Below are 27,579 nucleotides of genomic sequence, written 5' to 3' on the forward strand. Positions count from 1 at the left end.
TGCAGGTCTGTGTGTGTATTTCTGTTCTGTGTGTGTGTCTGTCTCTGAATGTGAGTGGGTGTCTCTGTGAGTATGTGTGCGTGTGTTTGTGTGTGTATGTGTGTGTGAGAGAGAATAGGAGGATTATTGCACAGAGAGCCATGTGTTAACCCATTGGTACATTGCCTAATTACAACAGCCATGTGAGCCTGTAAAATGGGGGATGGGATCATGCTGCTACCACTGGTCCATGACTCATCAGCTGGACCATATGGAAAGATTTTGTTGCAGTGGGAACATATTGACTGTGTTACAGAATTCTGTGCAGTAAAGAGGGGGTGGGGGTGCTTTGGATGATGCAGTGACCTTCTCTCTGTCTTGCCACACTGTAAATACCCTCCCTGCAGCCTGCCACGTGGTCAGGGAAGCTGGCCTCCATAACTTGCCCAGCACTCAATAACTCTGTACTGAGTGGTGATTTCAAGTGAGTTATTCGTTTTCGAACAGTCTTTTCCCTTTCTCTATTTGGTGAAGTACTCAGCCCCTACTTATCTCTGGCCACTTCAGGGAACTCAGTCTGTAGGAAATAAGAAGGAAAAAGTCACAAACTACCACTCTTTGCTCAACCATCAATGAGTTATTCCAGCCTTGTAACTGGTTGGTACTAATACCAAGCCTGATTCTGCACACAGTTTGCATATACATGCCATTATATCACTAAGTTAGCAAGACTAAGCTTGGCTCGTCCTTATAATTGTTCCTCTCTACACTTATTACATTTCTTGCTTCTTTAATGTGGTAGTTGATTGTGCTTTATATGATATTCCTTTTCCAAGGTAAGCATGTCTCTTTATATTAATATCTTCTTGGGTAAAGGAATTAGTGCTGCTATTTTTATTTAATGAATCGATGTTGCAGTAGTTACCATGAGACTGTGCATAAAAATCACCACATTTTATGTTAAATCATTGTAGCACACTGAACAAAGTAATTAAGGTTGCAACAGTACAGCTGTTCAGGAAATATTTTTCACACATTCTTCTGAAAGATAATTTACAGTCTTCTGCCGTAAACAGGTCTTTTATAAATACTTTGTGTTCTGCAAACATTTTGCTTTTGTACTTTTGCAAAATGCAACATAACTCTCATAGCAATCTTGTTCACAAAGAAAGGCTAATTATTGAGTAGAGTATTACCATAAAGATTCTGTACAGTGTTTGTTTCGGTTAGTATGTGTTCCTAGCTTGGCTAAAAATATTTAAACTCTTGTACATTCACGGTCATATCAATTTCCAGTTGAGCTTATAAATTATTATAGGTTAGAAGTATCATTCTTATTGCTTGCCTTCTTATATCCTTGCATTTTACGAGATTTATTAACAAAGTTTTTGGAATTCTCTTAAAAGTTAAGACTAATTTGTTATTTTAAGGAATTAGCAACATTGTTCGATGAATATTGAATTGACAGGTTTATGAACCAAACCTAATCAGCTGCTGGTGTGATTTGAACCAACATCCCCAGGGTGATATTAGATTATAAGGCTAAGTGTCATTACCGTTATGCCAGCATTTCTGCCAAAGCAGGGTCATGCAGAACACAAGCCAATGGAAACCAGGCTTTTCTACCTTTCCTTTTCCACTTTCTTCTTCTCTACCACCATCCTCCAGGACCTTGGATATGAAACTCAATGCAACTTGATACAGAGGAGCGCACAAACATCACAATTAAGTCAGCAGTAGGCCATTCGGCCCCTTGAACTTGTTCTGTCATTCTGTAACGTCATGGCTGATCTGTTCACTCAATATTCCAGTCTATTCCAACCCCTTTGCTTGTTAAGAATCTATCGATCTCGGCTTCAAAACTTTTTCAAATCTCCGCTTCCAGTAGGAGAGAGTTCCAAAGACTCACGACCCTTTTCAGAAAACATTTCTCCTCATCTCTGTCTCGAGTGGCTGACCACTTCACTTCAGACAAAGATCCCTAGTTCTAAATTCTCCTGCATGAAAACAAATCCCTCCACATGTACCCTGTCCGAACTCCTTAAAATCTTATAGTTTTCAACCAAGTCAGCCCTACTCTGTCACAGGTTCTGTGCAAGATATGTATCGACCTACTCTAGAACACTGGCCGTTTGAGAGCTGAGAGTGTAATTATAGTTCAAGCGTCTAATGTTTCCTGGAAGTCATTCATACATTGTAGAAACTGTCTAGTTTCCAGCAAAAATCTCCCTGTTTCTACAGTGGAACACTCAGACACAAGCCCAGTTTTGTCCACACTAAGTGTAATGACAGGAAAGATGACAGATTCCAGTTGGGTGATTCACTGTGGAGTGTTGTTCTCTCCGGATGTCTCACCTGGCTGCTCCTCGACTTTGGAGAATTATCCCGCAATCCTGAACCATTCCCCCCACCCTGTCAATGTTGTCAGTCACTCAGTCACTTGTGTCCTGTTGTGGCAGGGCTTATGAGAAGCTTGGGAGAATTCTATGGGAAGGAAACACAAAGAATAAAGTGGAAAATAATTGAGTCAAGTCTGAGACTGGAGGAGGGTCGCAGAGTCATCAAGATGTATGGCATTGAAACAGACCCTTCGGTCCAACTCGTCCATGCTAACCCGATATCCTAAATTAATCCAGTCCTATATCCCTCTAAACCCTTCCTATTCATATACCCATCCAGATGCTTTTTAAATGTTGTAATTGTACCAGCCTCCACCGCTTCCTCTGGCAGCTCATGCCATGCATGCACCACCGTCTGACCCTCAGGACCCTTTTAAATCTTCCCTCTCTCACCTTAAACCAGTGCCCTCTAGTTTTGGACTCCCCCACCCCAGGAAAAGACCTTGTCCATTCACCCTATCATGATTTTATAGGGGTTTGATTGAAGGGTGATCATAGGCTTGATATGATGATGTGAATGAGGGCAGAGGAAGTGCTGTACAACCACACACTGACCACCAAAACATGGTTCTATGCTGTAGCGAAGTTTTGATCAAAGTGTAATCCACGTTTAGCTAATGTTTGACCTGGCATCCAAAAAGACCCTGAGATATTTACCAACTTCTGACCTGGACCCGAGCATGTTAACGAGTGGTACTTTATTGGGACTTCTCATCATTTTCTGCTTGGAAAGCAGGCTGCTTTATATTCTCGATAACCTCCACCCTCCTCCAAAATAACCCAGCACCCTCAACCTCAAGCCTGTCTCTGAGAGCCTGAGAAATTTAACCCAAATATGCTTTAAAAAGGATGTAATTTGGGGCACGAAAGGTTGTTTGTTGAAGATTTATTCTTTCCAAAGTTTTCATGATAAGATCCTAAGAAGACTGTTAACAATATTGTTCACTTTCCGATTAGGTCAGCTTTCAACTGGAAAATGTGGTGGATAATGAATTGGAAATTTAATGTCCCTCCTTCGTCCTTTCCCTCCTTCGTCTCTGAGCTATAAATATACGCCTCAAACACACGAGTTTCAAAATGGGATTTATGGATTTGGAACAAGTGCCAGTTGCACTTGGGGAAAATGTGAGGGGAAGTAGTGTTTGCCTCAGCACTGCATAGTAGTTTTATCACTAAAGACTTACTCAGTTCTCTGGGGAACCCAGGTTCAAATCCTACCACGGCAGGTGGCAAAGTTTGAAGCGAAGTCTGGAATTAAGGATTTAATGGTGACCGTGAATCCATTGTCAAAACCGTCGGAAAAAACCCATCTGGTTCACTGATGTCCTTTAGGGAAAGAAACTGTCAATCTTATCTGGTCTGGCCTACATGTGACTCCAGACCCACAGCAGTGTGGTTGACTCCTAACTGTCTTCTGGACAATTAGGGATGGGCAATAAATGCTGGCCTAGCCAGAGATGCCCTCATCCCGTGAACAAATGAAAAAAGACCAGGCTGAGTGCCTCCCATATCTTAATTGACATAGTAAGCTCCATTCTTGGATTTTCCCAGTTGTCACCTGAAGGATTTATGAAATAAGAACATGAAAAAGGGCTGCCTGAAGGAAATGTCAAACAAACTACCATGCATAAGTTAACAATAATTGCCACCCAAAACAGTTGTGATATGAATTTTTCTTTTGGATTGTCTTGCATGTTGCAGGTAAGGTTAAAATATGTTTGTATGCCTGTATGGCTTTTATCTGTGGAGAAATGTTGGACTTTTAGCAGATGGGACTAGATTGGATTGGGATATCTGGTCAGCATGGAAGGTTGGACCGAAGGGTCTCTTTCCATGCTGTACATCTCTATGACTCTATTTTGTTTTTAATCAGTTGGTACTGATCAAGTTAAAATGATAAGATATTCCAACCGTTTCACCCCACACAGAAACATTTCACCAGCAGAGATCAGTAACGGCAGAGTAATTTTTTAATATGCAGAACTTGAGTATTTCTGAAAATGGGCATATTTCATCTTGCATTCATCAGAACATTCACAAGAATACCAGTGTAAAGGTGTTTCAGAATTATAACAGATTATAATATTACGAATTATTGATTATGCCCATAACCAATTAGAAACCGCTTGCCAACCAATCAGCACTCCATTCCTATGCAGTTTAAATGTTAAGTTTCCCCTTGAATTTGTATTCTTGCAAAGTATCCTAATAAATGCAAAAACCTCTGACATAATATATCTCTTTTCAGCAACACTCATTGAAGATTGATTTACGGAATACCATATTGGTTTTTAATGATTTAATTTCTGCGCAATACTAAGTGCTTTAGAAGAGACCTGGGCAATATTTTGGTTTCAGTGTAAACGCATAGCCTTAGTGTGGCATCACAACATTTCAATACTTCGGAGTTTTGCTTCATCGATGCTGATGAGGAAATCTCCAAACATTGTCTTGTTATTTCATGCCTATGTTTAGCAGTCATCTTGGTATTTTCCCATGGGTCTGCAGTCACAGTACTGTAATGCTACACTGTTACTCTCCACATAGAGTTGTGAGGCTATATGCTTATCTGAGACCAATGTGATGATGTAATACATTAATACTGATGTGTACAGTATGCTTAGAATTGCAAGCTAATGGTCTAGCTTGTTCATTGCATTGAAATTGACGAGACAATGTGACAGATCTGTGTGCTGTTCTGCTGTGTTTAGAGAATGAGGCAGTGCTCTAACACTATACTGTCTTGTACTGTGAGTTTAGGGTGATGAAGGCATTCCAGGAATACCAGGAGAAACGGGTTTCCCTGGCGATAAGGTAAGTTCCTTAATAGTCCAACAAGTGTGAACTTTTAGAAATTTGACTAGTTTAATTTAGCCTGGTATTTAAATGAAAACATCAATGTCTGCTGAAGTCTCCTAGTGGTATTAAAGTCATCTTTTTCTTCTTGACTAGTCTCTACTTCTCATCTTTTAAGCCCTGTCATGTGCATATAAGCACTGTTGCCATTTTCCTGTTATTTTGATGATATTCAGTCTAAGATACAAGAAAGAGAAGAATGAGCAAATAATCATTTCACATTTTTCCAGCTACTTACCTTTGAGTTTTTCTTATTTGTAATAATTAGTTGTGATCTTGACAGATAGTCAGAGAAATTTACAGCACAGAAACAGACCCTTTGGTCCAACTCATCCATGCTGACCAGATACCCTAACCTAATCTAGTCCCATTTGTCAGCACTTGGCCTATATCCCTCTAAACCCTTGCTATTCATATACCCCTCCAGATGCCTTTTAAATGTTGTCATTGTACCAGCCTCCACCACTTCCTCTGGCAGTTCATTCCATACACGCACCACCCTCTGTGTGAAAAAGTTGCCCCTTAGGTCCCTTTTAAATCTTTCCCCTCTCACCTTAAATCTATGCCCTCTTGTTTTGGACTCCCCTTCCTTGGGGAGAAGCCCTTGGCTATTCACCCTATCCATGCTCCTCATCATTTTATAAACTTCTGTAAGGTCACCCCTCAGGCTCCAATGTTCCAGGCAAAATAACCCCAGCCTATTCAGCCGCTCCCTGTAACTCAAACTCTCCAATCCTAGAGCACATTTTGTTTCTGTGTTCCATCAGTGTTAGATCTTTAAAACTGAATCACTGGACAATAAACATTTAACTTTTGTTAAAAGCTTTGAAAACAACATGAAAATGGAGCAAACTGTCCTGTTGAGAAGTGGTGAGGTTCCCTTCTGATGCATTATTGCACTAACCTCAGAAAGTCAGGGTATGTTCCCAACAGCTAGCTGACATCACAGCATGTGATTTGATTACCTACAGTATGGAAACAGGCCCTTCGGCCCAACAAGTCCACACCGATCCTCCGAAGAGTAACCCACCCAGATCCTTTTCCCTCTGACTAATGCACCTAACCTTTGGACAATTTAGCATGGCCAATTCACCTGACCTGCACATCTTTGTGATTGTGGGAGGAAACCCAGCAGACACAGGGAGAATGTGCAAACTCCACACAGACAGTCACCCAAGGCTGGAATCGAACCTGGGACCCTGGTGCTGTGAGGCAGCAGTGCAAATCACTGAGCCACCATGCTGCACCAGATACTCCAATAAGAAAAGTCTCCATCATATTCTCAGTCAGTTCAGTTCATTGGTTAGTTACATATACAATATAATAGTAACATAAACATTGAACCCAGAGTAAACATATTTAATGTTATTAATAAACTTCAAGATATCTGTCCCAACAAGAACCCAGTCTTTGTGATGGATGTTACAAGGGCTAACATGTAGGGTAGCATGAAGGCAATTTTCACAGTGACAATGGTGTCTTACCCTAAGGGAACCAGATCATATCAACTCCATCAGTAGAAAGTCCCTGCCCATCCCTCAGAAACTATGAACAATCAAGACAAGACCTTCATTACATTGAGGGAAAAGGAGAAGAGGAGTGTTGGAATGAAGGAGGCAAATTAGCACTTTGAACCTGCTCAGTACAACCATGGGCAGTCTGGGAGTTGGTTAGCTCAGTTATCTGGACAGCTGGCTTGTGATATCAACAGGTCACACACGCACTGCAGTCACCATGAAGGTCCTGCCTTCACAACTCCTCCCCTCGCCTGAAGCACGGTAACCCTCAGATTCAACTCACCACCAGTAGCCTCTCTGTAATGAGAGAGCAGCCCTCTGGGACTAGGGAAACTTTACCTTTGGTTGATCCATGTCCAAGCTCCATACACTTGCATTTTCTCGATATCCCTTAATAACTTTGACTTAAATCCTTTAATCATTGCTTTACAAATAACAATCAATTGAGCACCAATTAATCTATTCTGAAAATTCATTCCAAGCATCTACTATACTTTGTGTTTCCTAACTTCACTCTCTAGATGGCTGGCTGGAATTTTTAGAGTATGCCTCTTTCTCTGAGACTCCACAATTCACGGAAACTGCCTAACCTGTTCCAATTAATATTTTGAAAACTCCAATCAAGTTGCTCCTTAACCATCTCAATTCCTGGTGAATTTATGTCACCTCCCTTTGTAATTTAATCCTTAGGGGTCCAGGTATCAATCTGATATGTGGACACATCTGATGTGCAGTAAAACTAGTCCACCTGCTGAATGTAGTATCTTAGCTAATCATTAAACCCCAACGCACCGATGATTTAAAATAGGCAAGAAGACTTAGGTCAGAAATGTGGGTTTGATGGAGTAGGTTTTTGTAGGTTGCACCAGAGTCTAAAATTATTGAAAGGGGATCATCAGGACATTTTGCGCCTTGATTAGACTACCAAATCATCAGAGCTTGTTTTGTACAGACTGTAGCTCCATCATCCAGCAGCTTTAGCCAGGTCTCTGTCAGCAGAGAGTATGGTGGCGGCTGGGGGGGTCGTGAATTCTAACACAGCCCCTAGGCTTCCAGCCCGTGACATTCCCGATAGTGATTCGGACGTCCAGCATGTTCCCTGTTGCTGCTGAGAAGCAACAACTTCAAGGAGGCTCTTTGGAATACGTGGGGTTGTGTGAGAGATAGGGAGAAGGGGATCTAAACAGCCAGAGTGGCTCACTTGTCAACACTGCTGCCTCCTAGCGCCAGGTACCCATGTTCGATTCCACGCTCGGGTGACTGTCTGTGTGAAGTTTGCACATTCTCCCCATGCCTGTGGGGGATTCCACCCACAGTCCAAAGATTTATAGGTTGGGTGGATTGGCCATGTTAAATTGCCCATATTGTCTAGGGATGTGTGGGTTAGCCATGATGAATATGGTGTTACAGGGATGGGGTGGGTTGCTGTTTGGATAGTCAGTGCAAACTTGATTGGCCAAATTGCCTCTCCCTGCACTGTAGGAATTCTAATATACTACTAAGTAAGCCTGATCTGTAACCAGTGGTAAATCCCATTGAACATTTTAGCATGAACTTTAAGATTGAGGAATGAGGAATTAAGATAGGGAATGATATATGGAGATTGCTGGATAAGGGAGGCATAATAAGTATATATTGAACAAAGTCACGAGCCATCCCGATTTACATTTTCTTTGGTCTTGGGATATCTCTGTTGGGGCCATTTTTATTTCCCGCTTTTAATCATCCTGCAAAGGTTACTCTTTGAACTGCTGAAGCAATTATCGTAATGATGTCCCAAATCAGTATTAGGCAGCAAAATCTGAGGAACTGGGTCAGTGGCAATATAGGATTGATGTCCAATGGAGGATGTTAACTGGTTTCAACAGAAAATGGAAAGTGGATTTATTCACCCAATATTGTCCCTCCGGAGGTTGAAAGGGTTGGTGAAGGAATCTTGGTGAACTGCAGTTCTAGAAGTGCAGGAGAAACTCAGCAAGTTTGGCAGCATCTGTGGAGACAGAAATATAGTTAATGTTTTTTCAGATTAATGAAGGCGGGGGTGGGGAATCTCATAGAGACTTATAACATTCTAACAGTACCAGATAGGGTAGATGTTCCCGATGGTGGGTGTGTCCAGAACCAGGGGTCACAGTCTGAGGATTCAGGATGGACCATTTAGGACGGAGATGAGGAGACATTTCTTCACCCAAAGAGTGGGGAGCTTGTGGAATTCATTATCACAAGGAGTCATTGATGCCAAAACATTAAATGCATTCAAGAGGTGACTAGGTATAGCACTTGGTGTGAATGGGATCAAAGGTTATGGGGAGAAAGCAGGATTAGGCTATTGATTTGGACGATCAGCCATGATCATGATGAATGGCAGAGCAGGGTCAAAAGGCCCCAGGAGCCTCCTCCTGCTCCTATCTTCGACATTTCTATTTTTGTTTCTATGACTCTTCCTCAGAACTTGCTGCAGTGTATCCTGTGTAGATTGCCCACACAGCAGCCCCGAAAGGGAGCACTTGAAGTCTAGTGGCTGAAAGTTCACACACATCTGGCTGAGTCATATGGTTGTATTCTGGGAACCTTTTAGATTGTGGAAAAACTTTGAGGGATCAGGAATTGTGGAGTCTTTGTTATTCATTCAGAGGACCTGACTAGGCCAGCATTTATTGCCCATCTTTATTTGCCCAATGAGAAACCACATTGCTGTGGGCCAGGAGTCACATGTGGGTATCGCTTTCCCCTTGTATCCAGCCACTCTTCTGTTCTTGTGGCAATAAAATGTTTAGATTAGATGGATCAGATTCAATTGGATTAGGTTAGACTTTATTCGATTAGATTAGGTTGGATTAGATTAGATTTGGTTCAATTCGATTCAATTAGATTTATTGTCAGGTACTGAAATATAGTTAAAAGTATTGCTTTGCATGCTTCTCACAAAGTGTTGCCATTTTCCCAACGCCATCTTGGATTTCTGTTTAATTAGCATGACCTTTTATCCGGTTGGTGTTTGGCAAATGGTTCAGATCCCACTCCTTGGCTCCCCTTCCTGCTGCTGCGCATCAGCCAGGGTCTTGGTTCCAGGATCGTACTCCTCCTCTCCTGCCACACCTGCCATGTTTGAGTTGGAGGCCACCAACGTTCTGCACCCAAAGTCCTGAACCGGCAGATCAACCGTGTAGAAGTAAACCCTGAACCACAACCACTTCAGAATCTGCTCAAGGGCATATTGCAAGAGGACAGAAGACTTAGCAAAACCTGTGGTCAATAAAAAATTATCTATAAGAAGTGGAAAAAAAAAATCAACATTTCCGGTGTAGCCCTTTTTCAGGACTGAAGAAGGATTACACCCGAAACGTGGACTTCTCCACCTCCTGATGCTGCCTGGTTTGCTGTGTTCTTCCAGCCTCCTGCTTGACTACCTTGGATTCTAGCATCTGCAAATTTTTTGTCTCTATAAGATCATAGAAGCAGTCATAGGCCAATCAGTTTATTGAGGTTGCTCTGCCATTTGCTGTGATCATGGCTAACCTGATAATCCTCAACTCTGCTTTCCTGGGGACCTGGATTCAAATCCTGCCACAGCAGATGGTGGAATTTGAATTCATAAAAATCTGGAATTAACAATCTAATGATGCCAATTGACGGGAAAAACCCATGTGGTTCACAAATGTCCTTGAGGGAAGAAAACTACATCCTTACCTGGCTGGCCTGCATGAGCCACAGCAACGTCAGTGACTTTTGATTGCCCTTTGGGAAATTAGGGATGTGCTAGGAAATTAGGTGGCCTAGCCAGCAACACCTTCATTCCATGAATGAATTTTTTTAAAAGCTACTGAAAATCAGCCACAACCCTGTCAATTTTTGAGGAATTCTTTCCTTAGTTCTATGTGATGCTGCAGGAAATATGAAAGCACTCTTTGGACCTAACTGATCCTAGAGGAGATATGATTTTATCATGAGGGATTCTTTTGCTGAGAATGTGCTTTTTTTTTGCTTTTTCCTGAATGTATTTGATACGGAAATTTTGTTGGATGGTTTAATTTCATGCTTTTCCTTTTTTTAAAAGGATTCCATTACATAGCAAGAAGCTGACAATAATTCAGTTTCAAAAGAGATTAAAGTCAAAAGATACAGGAGTCCCCGATTTACAGTTTACAAGTGTTCAGACTTAGGAATGAGGTCCCATGTTAATATTAATTTTGAAGATCTGATATCAGACATTTGCTCATTCTTACAAACAGCTATTTAATATTATACTCAATTGTGTTCCGAACTGTGTACAAATCGATTTATCAATGTATTCAGGAATAGAACCTGTTTGTAACCCAGGTACTATCTGTACAACAGTTGATTCACCAATGTAAAGCTAGTGTTACAGGACAAAAATCAGCAGGAGTCAACTTGATTTGATTTAATTTATTAGTGTTACATATATCGAGATACAGTGAAAAGTATTACATGCTAACCAGACAAGATTAGATTAGATTAGATTACAGTGTGGAAACAGGCCCTTCGGCCCAACAAGTCCACACCGACCCGCCGAAGCGAAACCCACCCATACCCCTACATTTACCCCTTACCTAACACTATGGGCAATTTAGTATGGCCAATTCACCTGACCCTGCACATCTTTGGACTGTGGGAGGAAACCGGAGCACCCGGAGGAAACCCACGCAGACACGGGGAGAATGTGCAAACTCCACACAGTCAGTCGCCTGAGGCGGGAAATGAACCCGGGTCTCTGGCGCTGTGAGGCAGCAGTGCTAACCACTGTGCCACCGTGCCGCCAACTCATACCTTACGTAAGTACATCAGGGTGGAAGATCAGAATTCAGAGTTGTGTTACAGCTACAGAGAGAGTGCAGAGAAAGATCAACTCTAATATATGAAAGATCTGTTCATAAGTCTGATAACAGCAGGAAAGAAGCTGTTCGTAAATCTGTTGAAAAATCACTTTGAAAAATCGGAATATTCCTGGAAGAGAAGAAGAAATATCAGAAGACACTCACTGCATATTTTAATGTCATTGCTGCAAGAAACCTTACACAGCTAAAGACTAAAAGATTTTGGGGGACGTCCACCTTGAAGTTGCCATATGCATCCCTGCTCTGGGAAACCGCTCCAGACGAGATTAAAATGAGCCCTTAACCATGAAAAACATTGAGTGTAGATTGTTAAATATATTTTCAGACCTGGGCCACTTGTTAATGGGAAGATCTACTCTTGAAATTGTCCCAGAACTGCTGGTATATATAATTAATGTTTTCTGTGATAATGAGTTGAAAGTATATTCGTTGTAGTCAGAAATCTGGTCCATGAACCTTTCAACTGTATTGTTTTGCAAAACCCAAGATATTTTTAGTTTGGTTTAAAAGGAGAGGCAGTTGGACTGAGCATCATTTAATGAAGTGATAATGTGCTTCAGTTCTGTCACTTGACTAAATCTATTACTGCTATGGTGCTGTCACCTCATAACCCGAAGTCTGCCTTGTTTTTTTAATATCAATGAACCTAGCTCACGATTTTTTTTCAAAGAGTACAGGCAGCTGTTCCCAGAGAAGCTCAAATCATGCCTTTGAAATATGCCGTGGAGATGTTAGTCTGTGCAGAGAGTGGGTCTGCGGAATACACATAGGAATCAGCTCTGGTGTGGTTGAAGCATATAGTCAGGAGCCCGAAAACAAAATGGTTCACTCCATCTCATTCCATTATGAGTGTGTTGCTACATTAATGGACATCCCCTCATGCAAGCTGGGGAGGTGATGGCCTAGTAGTGTTGTTGCTAGACTGTTAATCCAGAGACCCTGGTAATGTTCTGGGGACTGGGATCCGTATCCCCCCATGGCAGATGGTGAAATTTGAATCTGATAGAAATCAGGAATTAAGAGTCTAATGATGATTGTGAATCCATTGCCAACTGTTTGAAAAAACTCATCTGTCCTTACCTGGTCTGGCCTGCATGTGACTCCAGACTCACAGCAATGTGGTTGATTCTTAACTGCCCTTGGGGCAATTAGGGGCAGGCAATAAATGCTGACCCAGCCAGGGATGCCCATATCCTGTGAATGAGTTTTGTTTTAGAAATGAAATCAGATCTGGAGTTCTGTGTGCAGATTGGTCTCCTTACTTTAATGAAGGATTTGGATCTAGTTCTTAGGGTTAAAGGGATCAAGAAGTATGGGGGAAAAAACGGGGGCAGGGGATGCAATTCAGTGATCAGCAATGATCTTATTCCACAGCAGCGCAGTCTCCCAGGGCTGAATGGCCTCCCACTTCTCCTATTTTCTTTGTAAATTGCAATGGAAGCCCAGCCAGTGATGTCCTCACCTTGTGAATGAACAAAATAAAAGCCCCTTCCCCACCCGACCCGAACATCTCTCCAATCCTCGGCTCTGTCAATGAGGCCAGTTTAATAATATCAGTATACGTGCTGTTTTAGTTCCTTTTCAAAGGCATCGCTGAAGTAAAAGTTTTTTTTGTATATTATCCTGCTTCTTCTTTCACTGCTTAAAGTGTCAGCTGGCTGAGTTGGTTAGGGAGTGATGTAGCGTAAAGCTAACTGTGTGGATTCCATACCCGCACTGACTGGTAGTTCTGTCTCTTCATCTCATCCTACTCCCTGCTTGTGGAGAGGTTACCCTTAAGCTACACGTGACCAATTGTCTGTCTGTTGGGCCCTTTGTGGAGTATGGGTTGATGTAATGCCAGATATCATTTGGAGTCTTCACTCTTGTTTGACGATTGTGTTTGGGTTTTTTTGTTCTGTCTAATTTGAGACTCACTTTCCAAATATATTTCTTTGGATCAAATTCCTTTCTGGTTGCAAATTGCAGCCACACTAAATTCATGTCTGTCTTTTGAAAGTTGCTTTGTGAACATAATGTGCATTGACCAGAGTGCTATGATTGATAGCTTAAGTAATTAATAGCAATTGTATTATTTTGCATAAGCAAACCTGCTGCTGACTTGGCTTAAACTGCTGTTGTGTCACCACAGGGCAACCCAGGGATCCAGGGAATGCCTGGAATGAGGGGAAAACCTGGAATCACTGTGAGTCTCTTAACGTTTTTCATTCTTATAATACACGTTCAGAGGGGAAAACCAGGCAAACAAAAAGGAATCCCATTTGGGAATGAGCAGCCTGGTGTTTCTGGAGCTCCATCCTGCAGTATCCAAGGTGGTTTGGAGTGGTCTGTCTCATCCTTCAGTGATGTGGAGGTGCCGTTGTTGGACTGGGGTGGACCAAGTTAAAAATCACACAACACCAGGCTACAGTCCAACAGGTGTATTTGGAAGTACACATTTTCAGAGCACTGCTCCTTCGCCAGCTACTGGTGGGGCAGGATCATAGGACACAGAATTTATAACAAAAGATCATAATGTCATACAACTGATGTGATATATTGAACAAACCTAGATTGCTGTCAAGTCTTTCATCCTTTAGAACAGGTTGCGGGTTTTGATTTATTAATATGTAAATCCCAGAACTTCCTTCAAGTCACATTCCCACGATAACTTAAGGTTTTATGGAAAAAGATGACATCTCAGCTTAGACAGTGCGTTAAAAGTGTGAGGTTAGAGTCTGTCTGTATTTCAATCTTGAATCAGACTGGTTCTATTTCCAAAGTCGGAATTTATAAAATGTTACATGGATTGACTGCCTACAGATTGTGTGCTTTTTGAACAAGATAGAATGGCATGCACGCACACACACATGGAAGTCTATGGGGTCAATTTGAATTTGCAGAGTTGTATTTGCAGATGCATTCTATTTTGTTCAAAAAGCACACAATCTGTAGGCAGTCAATCCATGTAGCATTTTATAAATTCCTACTTTGGAAATAGAACCAGTCTGATTCAAGATTAACTCTAACCTCACAACTTTAACGCACTGTCTAAGCTGAAATGTCACCTTTTTACATAAAGCCTTAAGTTATCTCAGGGACGTGACTTGAAAGAAGTTCTGGGATTTACTTACTAATAAATCAAACCTGCAACCTGTTCTAAAGGATGAAAGACTTAACTGCAATCTAGGTTTGTTCAATATATCGCATTGGTTGTATGACACTGTGATGTTTTGCTATGAATTCTGTCTCCTATGATCCTGCCCCACCAATATCTGATGAAAGAGCAGCGCTTCGGAAGCATGTACTTCCAAAGAAACCTGTTGGACTATAACCTCATCCTTCAGTCTCGCTGGTTATTCCTTCTCTCTCCTCACTGGCGCATCTTTGAAAAACAGCACTCGTCAACCACATCCCATCCCTACAGTGTGGAAGCAGGTCATTCGGCCTGTTGAATCCACATTGACCTCTGAAGAGCATTCCCCTACCTCATGCCTGCATTTTGCATGGTGTATCCACCTAGCCTGCACATCCCTGGACACTGTGGCTGGATAGCTGGTTGGTGAAGCAGTATGATGCCAACAGCGTGGGTTCAATTCCCATCACTGGCTGAGGTTACCCTGAAAGACTCACCTTTTCAACCTCTCTCCCCTTGTCTGAGGTACGGTGGCCTTCAGGTTAACTCACCACCAGGCGCCTCTCTCTCTCTCCCTCTGTAATGAGAGAGCAGCTGAATGGTCTGGTAAGACGAGAGCGACTTTCCAGCCTACCCGCAATAACCTTTGATTCCTTTTCTGGTTGCGAAGCGTTCTCCCCCACCTTAAAAAGATTCAGTAACCCCATGTCTTTGGGTCATGACGTTACCATGAAAGACTCTCCTTTCTAACCTCACCCCTCGCCTGAAACATGGTGATCCTCAGGTTAAACCACCACCAGTCATCTCTGTCTCTCTGAGAGAGTAACCCAATGGTGACTTTCCTTTCAATTAGTGAGCTGGTTGTGGGGGCATAGGGAGTTGTTAGGCTAAAATTTCAAATTTTGCAGTTGATATAAAACTTGGAAATGTAGTAAACTGTGATGATTAGAGATGTGTCGAGGACCATAGATAGTCCAGTGAAATTGGGACACATGATTCATGAAATTTGTGAAGCAATGCGTTCTGAAGATAAAAGATAAAAAGTACAGAGTGTTTGGTACAACTTCAAACATTTTACAGTGACAGGTATACCTGAGGGCCCACATACACATCCTTTGAAGGATTAGAGTTAAGTTGATAAAGCAAATAGCTCACACAAATACATAAATTGTTGAAAAATCTCAGCAGGTCCTGTGGAGAGAACTTAAGTTAACGTTTCGGGTCCAGTGATCCTTCTTCAAAACAGAAAGCATTTGGCTGCTTGACTTCGTAAATAAAGGCATCGGGTAGTAAAGCAAGGATGTTTTGCTTCACACTTATGAATGATTGTTATTTATATTTTTAGGGTAAAATTGGTGAAAAAGGTCCAGTTGGAATACCAGGACCTCCTGGTCTTGAGGTAAGTCTGAGGTTGTTTCATTAATCGTTGTGATTTAAACTGAGCAAACACTGAATGTGAAACAGAAACCAAATTCTTTCAGGTTTAGTCTTTCTGACATTCTGTTTGAAATGCCTTTTTCTACAAGCAATATTTTTGTAGCTTCTAAAGTGCGAGTGTAAAACCTACAATATTAAAAATGATGAAATAAGTGTCATGTGGCATGTAAGATAAAGTAGCATTTTCAAAATTGTCCTGAAATGTGAAGCTGGAGACAAGTGCTCACATATAAAACAAACACAGGGCATGTGCTGAAGAAACTCAGCAGGTCTGGTAGGATTTGTGGAGAAATAGAGTTAATATTTTGAGTCTGATAAGAATGTCTTTCAGAACAAGTTACACTGGACTCAAAATGTGAAACTCCACTTCTCGCTCCATAAATGCTGCCAGACCTGCTGAGTTTCTCTGACTTCCTCTGTTTGTTTCACATTTTCAGCATTTGCAGTATTTTATTATTATTGTCCATAGCTAAGGTTGTTTTTGATGGATACTTCTGGAGAAATAATCCCGAGCTCCAGACTAATGCTCGGGGGTGCATGGGTTCAGATCCCACCAGGGCAGATGGTAAAATTTGAATTCAATTTTAAAAAAGCTACAGTAACCAGAACTGTTGCAAAAAAATGGTTTTCTAATATCCTTTAGCGAGGGAAATTTGCTGTCCTTAAAGGACACTACCCAGAGAGTGGGGAGCGTATGGAATTCTCTGCCACAGAAGATGGTTGAGGCTGAAACATTGAATATTTTCATGAAAGTGTGAGATAGAGTTCTTAGGGCTAAAGAGGTCAAGGGGTATGGGAAGAAAGCAGGAACAGGGGTCTGAGTTGGATGATCAGCCATGGTCATATTGAATAATAGAGCAGACTCGAAGGGCCGCATGACCATCAGCTCTCCATGTTTTTCTTAATGAACCAGATTAGTTTATGTGTGTGAGAGAGAGAGAGACACACACAAACAATCATATTTACAATCATATTTAATTCCAGATTTTTCAAATGTTGAATGCAAACTTCAACAATTCGCCACAGCAGGATTTAAACCCATTTCAAATCTGGTTTGTAATCACCCAAAACACACAACTCAGCTTCTGATCAAGTGATGCCCTACCAGCAGGTTAATGCTGGGGTGTTAGTAATACTACTGTGAGCTGTAGATAATCCAGCTTGGCAGGCTGGCATGTGGTGCCAGGTGTTATTCACTGGAGCCTGATCCAACTCCTCTGTCCTTGGCCTGTATGTCCACTTTCTCCTGATCACAGAATGTTACAGTACAGCAGCAGCTCATTCAGCCAGTTGAGTCTGTACTAGCTCTTCAAACCATTACCTCGTGCCAATCTCCTACCTTTTCCCCTATACCCTGATGCACGATTTCCATCCAAATAATCATCCACTCTGGAATGCCTCAGTTGAACCTGCCATCCCCCACATTTCCAGGCAGTGCATTCCACACCCTAACTACTCACTGAGTGAGTTATTTCTCACATCACCCTAACCCTATCGCACGTCACTTTAAAGATCAGAACTTGTGGAGGTGAAAGGTAGAGAAAATTGAAATGAGAAAGGATTTCAGTTGAAATAATAATGAGTGTGAGGATGTATAACCTGAAATTGTCAGACCAGTAAACGAGGGGATGGTGTATGGTTTGCGGTGTGATCTCAGGCAGCTGCTCCCCCTACTGGACTGTGTTCATCTGTTGAAATGACAAAACGTGAAAAATAGCTCAAATGCCCCATTTTCCTGGATAAAAAAATCCATTAAAGTCGTAATTCATGGCAAGATGAGTTGGTGTTGAATAGACTTTGGCACTACGAGGAGGCCTTTCATTTTGTTCAGTAAGATCACAGTGGATCTGTACATCAATTACATTTACCTGTCTTTTTGTTTCAAATGCTTGGTCATACTTCCCGATCAAACTCTACTCATTGTGGCTTTGGGGAGTTTCTGTTGACGAGACACACCCCAAAGATGCTGAAGAAACTCAGCAGGGTGTGGCAGCATCTGGTCTGAAGATTCGAAATTTTAATTTATCTGTCTCTGTCTCCACAGATGCTATCAGAAGTCGCACAACACCAGGTTATAGTCCAATAGGTTTATTTGAAATCACAAGCTTTCAGAGTGCTGCTCCTTCCCATCGCTGGACAATCCACTTCACCTGATAAAGGGGCATTGCTCTGAAAGCTTGTGATTTCAAATAAATCTGTTGGACTATAACCTGGTGCCATATGACTTCTGACCTTGTCCACTCCAGTCCAACCCTGGCACTTCTACACCATGACTTCCACAGCTGCTGCTAGACCTGCTGTGTTTCTCCAGCATTCCCTGTGTTTGTTGCAGATTCCCAGCGTCTACAGTATTTAGCTTTTATTCAGTTGCCAGAACAACTGTGGCCCAAAGGCCAAGCCAGACTGCAAAGTTCTTCTACGCTGTGTGTGAGAACGTGCTTACTGCATTCACTCAGCAAAAGTTGACAAACAGCCTGGCTCTAGGTTAAGATTCTGCCTCCTCATTTTTCACCACCCCGCATTCTTCGCCCAAAAAAACTGACAACTTCCTTCATTCTGCCCTCTTCAATCTCTTTGCCATTTTGGACACTCGATCTGATTAACCCTTGACCTTCAACTCCCAGGCCCAACCTGTCTGTACAACTTAACCCTCCGAGTCCCGGTTAATTCCTGCCCCCTTCAAAGCCAGTGCATCCTTCCTGAGCTGCCCAGTGCTGAGGGCAGTTACTGGAGATAGTATCTGATCATACATCTAAACAGCACCACTTCCTTCCCGTACATTCTAGTCATATTCTACCCATTATAGTAATAGCTCTGGCTCAGTGAGTAGCGTACACGCCACTGTATTGCAAGGTTCTTAACCAAGACCTGGAGTACAAATGTCTAGGAGGTTACTCCAGTGCAGTAGAGAGGGAGCGCTGCACCATTAAAGGTTCTATCTTTCAGATGAGATGTTAAATCTAGGTCCCATCTGTCTTCTGGGGTAAGAATGAAAGATCCCATGGTCACTGATTTGAAGAAGAGCAGGGCGATTTTCTCCACTATTTTGGCTGATATTTGTCCTTCCACTAAGTTAGCTGGTCGTTGTCACATCATTGTGTGTGGATCTTGCTGTGCACAAATGGGTTGTCATGTTTGTTGTCATTACTACATTGACCACATTTCAGAGAGTGTACCTCCATAGCTCTTCGACATGCTTGGTGAATGTGAAAAGTGCTAATTAAATGCAAATCTTTGTTTTTGTTTTGTTTGCCATTGATTCTTTCCTGTACCTTTCTGGAAATAGCTGCAAGTTTTATCTGTGGATCAGTAATCTCATAGAATCTCTACAGTGTGGAAAGAGGCCATTTAGTCCATCAAGTCAGCACTGGCCTTCCAAAGAGCATTGTACTCATACCCACCCACATCACCCCACATTTCCAACGACCAATCCATCATGCCTGGACATCCCTGGACACTGTGGTTAATTTAACATAGCCAACCTTCCTAACCTGCATATCTTTGGACTGTGAGAGGAGACCAGAGCACCTGGAACAGATCCGCACAGACATGGGGAGATTGTGAGTCTGTGCTGGAAAAGCACAGCAGGTCAAGCAGTATCGTTCCTGATGAAGGGCACTCGCCCAAAATGTAGATTCTCCTGCTCCTCGGATGCTGCCTGACCTACTGTGCTTTTCCAGCACCACACGCTCAACTCTGATCTCCAGCATCTGCAGTCCTTGCTGTCTCCATAGGGAGAATGTGCATACTCCACACAGACAGTCCTGGGTGGAATCGAACCCGGTCCCTGGCACTGTGAGGAAGCAGTGTTAACTACTGAGCCACCAACAACCTTCCATTAAAATGCAACTTTTAAAATCCACTTTTGTTTGGCGGCAGTGCTGCTAGCCTAACAGATCCATGTCCACCAGCAGCCGTGAAGATCGATTTATCCAGCAGTCAACAATCACATCAATGTTTCAGTACATCAGTGTTTCAGTACATCAATTTTTCAACCTCTATAATGTAATTGCCCAGGTTAAATACAAAGAAAAACACTGCACGTGTCAAAGACTGAAAGGGGTTACAAAAACAGAAATTTTTGCTGGTCAGGTGAATTGGCCATGCTAAATTGCCCATAGTGTTAGGTGCATTAGTCAGAGGGAAATGGGACTGAGTGGGTTACTCTTTGGAGGGTCGGTGTGGACTTGTTGGGCCGAAGGGCCTGTTTCCACACTATAGAGAATCTAATCTAAAAAGTGCAGCAGGTCTGGCAGCATCTGCGGAGAGAGAACCCGAGATGACACTTCCAGTCCAGTGGCTCTTCTTCAAGTAAACAACTGTGACCACACATAATTCATCACAACAGCAGTTCAAATAATGCAGACCCAAGAGCAGACTGTGCTAGCCCTGACAGCAGGAAGTGTATAAATGCATGTGACACTCAGCACAAACAGCAACCATGACAGAACTAAACCGTGTAATGTTGATCAGAATGAACAGAGCGTCAGGACAGAGAACTACACACAAATGGTGAGATCTATAGCATACAGTATGATGAAAATGAACAGCATTAAACTTTGGAGAAGGGAAATGGTACCAGATATATACACAATTCTGCAAATTACACAATCGCATGTAAGATCCTAATATCTCAATGACTCAAAGACAATGCAGCAGATCTGATGAAGAGTTACGGGGTGTAGCATTGTTTGCACTTGAAGAATGGAATGTAAAACAGATGTAATGAGTTTTTTCCTAAGTAATTTTAAAATCCACAGTGACAATCCTCTTTGTTGTGTGCATCCTGCATTTTGTTATAATTCAGCTGGACAGTGGGAGAGCGAGAGACTGGATCTGACCCCTGAGCAAAAGATTTGAATCTCGTGCTGTGTTTAAATTGGAAAATTGTTTCCTGAATGCCTCGAACTTTAGTTACTATAGAAACAACCATGTTTATGTTGTGTAGTTAATTCCACATTTACCCTCTTTGTAGTGTCCAGTTGTTTCCTACAGTAATTGTTTTAAAGGGACTGCTCACAATGGGATGAAAAAGGTTTATAGCTGCTACTGAGAGAATGCTCCTCAGTTTTTATTTATTTAATCATTAGTGGGCATCGCTGGCAGTCCCAGCATTTATTGCCTGTCCCTAGTTGCACCTTGAGAAGGTGGGCGTGAGTTGCCTTCTTGAACCGCTGCAGTCCACCTGATGTGGATTGACCCACAGTGCCCTTAGGGAGGGAATACCAGGATTTTGATCCAGCGACAGTAAAGGAATAGCAATATATTTCCAAGTCAGGATGATGAGTGGCTTGGAGGGGAACTTGCAGAGGGTGGTGTTCCCAAGTATCTGCTGCCTTTGTCCTTCCAGATGGAAATGATTGGGTTTGGAAGGTTCTGCCTAAGGATCTTTGATGAATTTCTGTTGTGCATCTTTTAGACATTACACACTACAGAGTGTTGGTAGTGGAGCAAGTGGATGTTTGGGGATGTGGTGCCAATCAAGCGGGCTGCTTTGTTCTGGATGGTTTCAAGCTGCTTGTGTGTTGTTGGAGCTGCACCCATCCAGGCAAGTGGGGAGTATTCCAGCACCCTCCTGACTTGTGCCTTGTAGATAGTGGACAGGCTTTGGGGGGTCAGGAGGTTGGAAATGTACAGTGTAATTATGAGTGGCTCATGGGCTCAGTATGCTAGTTTCCAAAATATGTGACGTCTCTGATAATAGTATTGCTTATTTTGCATTAAAGTTGCATTTCTATTGACATCCGCAGAGTATATGCTCCAGTCTTCTCTGCATTGTCTTTCTGACAGGAGGTAACATACCCAGTGAGAACTGGGTGTTAAAATCAATTACAAACAAAAACAGAAATTGCTGGAAAGGCTCAGCAGATCTGGCAGCATCTGTGGAGAGAAAGCAGAGTCGCATCCATATGTTCTTCACTTCTTCAAAGAAATGCTTCCGGACAATCTACAGACCCCTCCCAAGCTGTTCCACCTTTAAGCAGCACATGCAGTCGAGCAAATGGCTTTGCTAACATAGGGATGACCTCAGAATCAAATGAAGAATCCTTCTTGATTTTCTCATCATTCTCCATTTCCTTCGATTTCAAGAGGATTTCCAACCCCTCTTGGATTTTGGTGGATACCTCTGCTGCCTGTTGGGTGACCCAAGTATGTTAGACTTGATAGAAGTGAATTGGTTAGCTCAGTTGGCCAGACCGTTGGTTTTCAATGCAGAGTGATGTTAACAGCATGGGGTTTAATTCCTGCACTGGTTGACATCACCACAAACGACCTACTGCCTGTGGTGACCTTCAGGTCAAAACCACCTCCAGCTGTCTCTCTCTAACAGGAGAGCAGCCCTTGGGGACTGTGAGACTCTGTCTTACTTGACCCTACAAAGAAACAGTGTGTGTTTTGGCTTGGAGTTCATACTGTTGAGTTTGATCTTGGACTCAGTTCAAACTCACAATATGCCCATTCTCTGTCTTATTGCTAAATAGTATGTTATCCAAGAAACCACACACTGCTTTCATCCCATTTGGTATCTGATCCATGATGCCTTGTAACATTGTAAGAGCATTGGACAAATCAATTGGTGATCTTCCATAATGATACAATCCTAATATAAATAGGACACTGCTCCTTCCTCTTGCCAGCTAATTTTAATTTTTGTTTTATTCACTCATATGTGGGTGTCTCTGGCTGGCCAACATTTATTTCCCATCCCTAGCTGCCCTTGAAATGAATGGCTTGCTGGGTCATTTCAGAGACTAGCTGAAAGTCACCCACATTGCTGTGGAGTTACATGTCGGCCAGATCAGGTGACCATCGCAGATTTCCTTCTCTGAAGGACATTAGAGAACCAGATGAGTTTTTCTAATAATTGGCAATGGTTTCATGGTCATCAGTAGATTCTTAATTCCAGATTTTATTATTTTGTTAAATTCAAGCTACACTATCTGCCATGTTCACATCCCCAGATCATTAGCTGAATTTCTGGATAAATAGTCTAGTGATGATACCACCTGACCATCATCATTGCAGATATGTACGTGACAAATGTATCTCACTGAACACCTTCTCATTGGCTAAATTAGAAATCAAATCTTCTCTAGTAGACTGTGGATAAGTATCATTTCCAATCCCTTTACTTACCATCTATTTGTTATCTCCACACGCCCAAATGGACTGCCGTTTGAACAACATCAGGGGCAGTGCTTGTTCTTAACTGCCCCGTCCTCTCTAATCTATACCGTTTCTAACTAGCACTGACAAATGTTGGCTGTAGTTTTGTCTTTTATCTCATCTTCTTGATGCCTAGTTTTATTGTTTGGTCATCCTCATTCAAAGACTTTGCGTTACCTTTGTTCTTCCCTAATGTTAGATGTATTCTGACTGATATCCGTTGTGAATAGCTAGGTTCAGTTTAATCGTGCTTTCTTAAACTAATTTGCTATTGATGTTAAGTAATAGAATACATCATCATATTCCACTTGAACATCTGTCATAGGGAAGGGGCTAGAATCCATTACTTAGACAATCACGGTATAATGAGGCAGAATCACAGTGTTTTGTGAAAGGGAAATCATGTTTACTACATTAGAATTTTTTTTTAACAAATTAGCATGCATGATGGATCAAGGGAAATAGGTAGGTGTGGTGTATTCAGATTTCCAAAAGGTGCCACATTAACAGTTGCCACATCAGATAAGAGTGCACAGTACAGGGGGTAATGTATTAGCATGGATAAAGGAATGTTCAGGTAACAGAAAGCAGAGTGTAGGGATGGAAGGGTCCTTTTCAGATTAGCAACCTAATCTGTGCAGTGCCACTGGGTGCTCAACTGTTCACAGTCTGGTTTACGCAAGGGAACGGGAATGTGTTGTGGAAAATTGCTACCTAGATAGGTAGGGATGTAGGGAGGAGCTAGAGTGTCTGCAAAGAGATAAAGACAGGTTAAGTACCAGCACCTGGACCAGAACTTTGCAGATGTGATGTACAAAACATAGAGGAGAACGTGTCCATTTTGGAGGGGAGAGTAGAAAAGCCATATATTAATAAATGGAGAGCAGAGAGGTCCAGGTGCACAGAATGTTGGTCTGCAGGTACAGCCAAGTGATTAGAAGGCAAATGGAATGTTATCATTTATTACAAGGGGAATGGAATACAAAAGTAAGAAGGTCTTATTGTAGTTGCACAAGTCATTGATGAAACCATTTCTGGAATACTGTGTGCAGTTTTAGTCTCCTTATTCAGAAGTAGTTCAGGGAAGGTTTTCACTCAACTCATTCCAGGGATGAAGGGCTTATTTTATAAGAAAATGGGTTGCATCTACATCCATTGGAGTTTAGAAGAATGAGGTGTGACTTTATTGAAATAAATATGATCCTGAGGGGACTAGACGGGGTGGATACCAGAAGGATGTTTCTTCTTGTGAGGGAGACTAAAACTAGGAGACAGTGCTGACAACATCCTGGCAAATGTCCTCTGCAAAAGATGCTGGAGATCACCGCTGTGATTCCAGCATGGGCAGTAACTTGCTCCTGAATCTCCTCTGCACCCTGTCTAGTGCAGTCACATCCTTCCTACAGTGTGGTGATCAGAACAGCACACAGTGCTTCAGCTGTAGCCTAACAAGCTCCACCGTAAGCTATCTGCTCTTGTATTCCATGTCTTGAACAATAAAGACAAGTATTCCAAACACCTTCTTAATCACTTTATCCACCTATCCTGTTGTGGACATGCACACCAAGGTTCCTCCGATCCTCTGTACTTCTTAGGATCCTACCATTCATCGTGTACTCCCTTGAATTCTTAGTGACTCACAATGTATCACCTAACATTTTTCAGGATTAATTTCCATTCGCCAGTGTCCAGCCCATCTATAATCATGCTGTGGTCCAAGGCTTTCCTCTTGTGTCATCTGTGAATGTACTGATCATTTCTTGTACATTCATGTCAAGATCACTATTGTATGCAACAATGGTGAGACATCTCGCAGAAATCTGAATCCTGAGCTATACCATTAGAGACCTTCACAAAAACAATCTTTGACCATCATCCTCTGCCTCCTGCCACTGAGCCAACTTTAGATCAAAGTTTCCAAACTGCCCTGTACCCTCCGGGCTTACCTTCTTGATCAGTGTCTAATGTGATACTTTCTCAAAAGTCTTACTGAAGTCCGTATAGACGACATCCAATTCATTACCCTTATCTACGCACCTAGTCACTTGCTTAGAAAACACAAAAGACCAGTCAGACATGATCTCCCTGACACGACCATACTGACTACCCTTGATTAATTCTTACCTCTCCAAGTGGAGATTAATTCTATCCCTCAGACTTTCTCCACAAGTTTTCTTATCAATTGTCTGTCGTTCCCTGCTTTATCGCTACCACACTTCATGAAGAATGTTACCAGTTTAGCTGTCCTCATGTTCTCTGGCACCTCTCCCTTGCTAGAGAGGTTTTAGAAATGAATGTGAGGGCACCTGAAATCTCCACCCTTGCCTCCAACAGCAGTCTGGGTCTGTGGACTTATCTAATGTTAAACCTGCTAATTCCTCCTCCCTCTTTCCACAAACGAAACTGCATCAGAACATTATTTCAACGAGCCAACACACACTGCAGCACAGAGGAATTACGCAGAGCAGAGGAAAATCACCTGTACAGTGCATTTAAAAAAAATCAGTACCCAATGAACACAGTCTGTCGATTTCTCAGCAACAAACCCAAAAAAAGCAGACAAAACACGTCCGGAAACTCTAGCCACTCTCCCCTACATCAAAGACATCTCAGAAATGACTGCAAGACTACTCAGACCCCTTGGCATCATGGTAGCCCACAAACCCACTAACAGTCTAAAACAGCAGCTAATGAACTTGAAAGACCCTAATACAGACAATAAGCAAAACTCATGTCATTTACAAAATATCATACTCACCAGGATCAGAGTGTTCCGTTCTTTTCCCTTCTTGCCATCTCTGGGAGGGCAAAGCCATGCCCTGTATTTACCAACAGTAACTGGGATTCCTTCTCATGAGTAAGGTCATATAACCGAATTGGATAACACATAAGACTCTATAAAGACAACTAGCAAAACGAACATCATCTACAAAATACCTAGCAAAAACTGTAACAAACACTACATTGGACAAACAGGCAGAAAACTAGCCACCAGGATACATGAACATCAACTAGCCACAAAACGACATGACCCTCTCTCACTATTATCCTTACATACAGATAAGGAAGGACACCACTTTGGGACAACACATCCATCCTAGGACAAGTCAAACAGAGACACACACGAGAATTCCTAGAAGCATGGCATTCCAACCAGAACTCTATCAACAAACACATTGACTTGGATCCCATTTACCACCCCTGAGAAAAAGAACAGGAAATGATGTCACCACAGGAAATGGTGTCACCACAGGAAATGACATCCCCAACCAAAGGAAACCCGGACATATAATCAGAAAGCAAGAAACACCAGCAGTGCTTCATCCGGAGGCTCACCAAAGATGTTAACTTGTATGGTGACGAAAAGTATGAAAATGAACCTTCCAGCTCAGTGAGCAAGCCTGCGTCTAGAACCTCAACCTGAGCTACAAATCTTCTCAAAACTCGCTACCTCCTCCCTCTCAATTGTCATTTGTTCAACTACATTAGAATCATAGAATTCCTACAGTGCAGAAACAGGCCAGTTGGCCAATTGAGTCTGCACTGACATTCTGAAGAGTATCCCATCCAGACACAGATCCACACCCTACCCCTATAACTCCACATTTCCCATGGCTAATTCACCTAGCCTGCACACTATAGATAATTTAGTATGGGGAGAAAGTGAGGTCTGCAGATGCTGGAGATCAGAGCTGAAAATGTGTTGCTGGAAAAGCGCAGCACGTCAGGCAGCATCCAGGGAACAGAAGAATCGACATTTCGGGCATAAGCCCTTCTTCAGGAATGAGGAAAGTTTGTCCAGCAGGCTAAGATAAAAGGTAGGGAGGAGGGACTTGGAGGAGGGGCGTCGGAAATGTGATAGGTGGAAAGAGGTCAAGGTGAGGGTGATAGGTCAGACTGGGGTGGGAACCCTCCAACCACAAGGGATGAACTCAGATTTCACCAGTTTCCTCATTTCCCCTCCCCCCAGCCTGTCTCAGTCAAATCCATCAAATTCAGCACCGCCTTCCTAACCTGCAATCTTCTTCCCGACCTCCCCGCCCCCACCCCAGTCTGACCTATCACCCTCACCTTGACCTCTTTCCACCTATCACATTTCCGACACCCTTCCCCCAAGTCCCTCCTCCCTACCTTTTATCTTAGCCTGCTGGACAAACCTTCCTCATTCCTGAAGAAGGGCTTATGCCCGAAACGTCGATTCTCCTGTTCCCTGGATGCTGCCTGACCTGCTGCGCTTTTCCAGCAACACATTT

At 42.4% G+C, this 27,579-nt stretch overlaps 1 protein-coding gene across 1 annotated transcript in view; it reads left to right on the top strand.

The window, feature by feature from the left end:
• col27a1b (collagen, type XXVII, alpha 1b) overlaps positions 1–27,579 on the top strand; it is a 551,847-nt gene that overhangs the window by 281,347 nt on the left and 242,921 nt on the right. The window contains exons 17-19 of the mRNA XM_043719710.1: positions 5,139–5,192; positions 13,739–13,792; positions 16,068–16,121. Of these exons, the coding sequence (XP_043575645.1) occupies positions 5,139–5,192; positions 13,739–13,792; positions 16,068–16,121 (162 nt within the window). The remainder of the gene's footprint in view (positions 1–5,138; positions 5,193–13,738; positions 13,793–16,067; positions 16,122–27,579) is intronic.

This window comes from Chiloscyllium plagiosum, chromosome 30 (genome assembly GCF_004010195.1).
Source record: "Chiloscyllium plagiosum isolate BGI_BamShark_2017 chromosome 30, ASM401019v2, whole genome shotgun sequence".
In the NCBI taxonomy this organism is placed as follows: Eukaryota; Metazoa; Chordata; class Chondrichthyes; order Orectolobiformes; family Hemiscylliidae; genus Chiloscyllium; species Chiloscyllium plagiosum.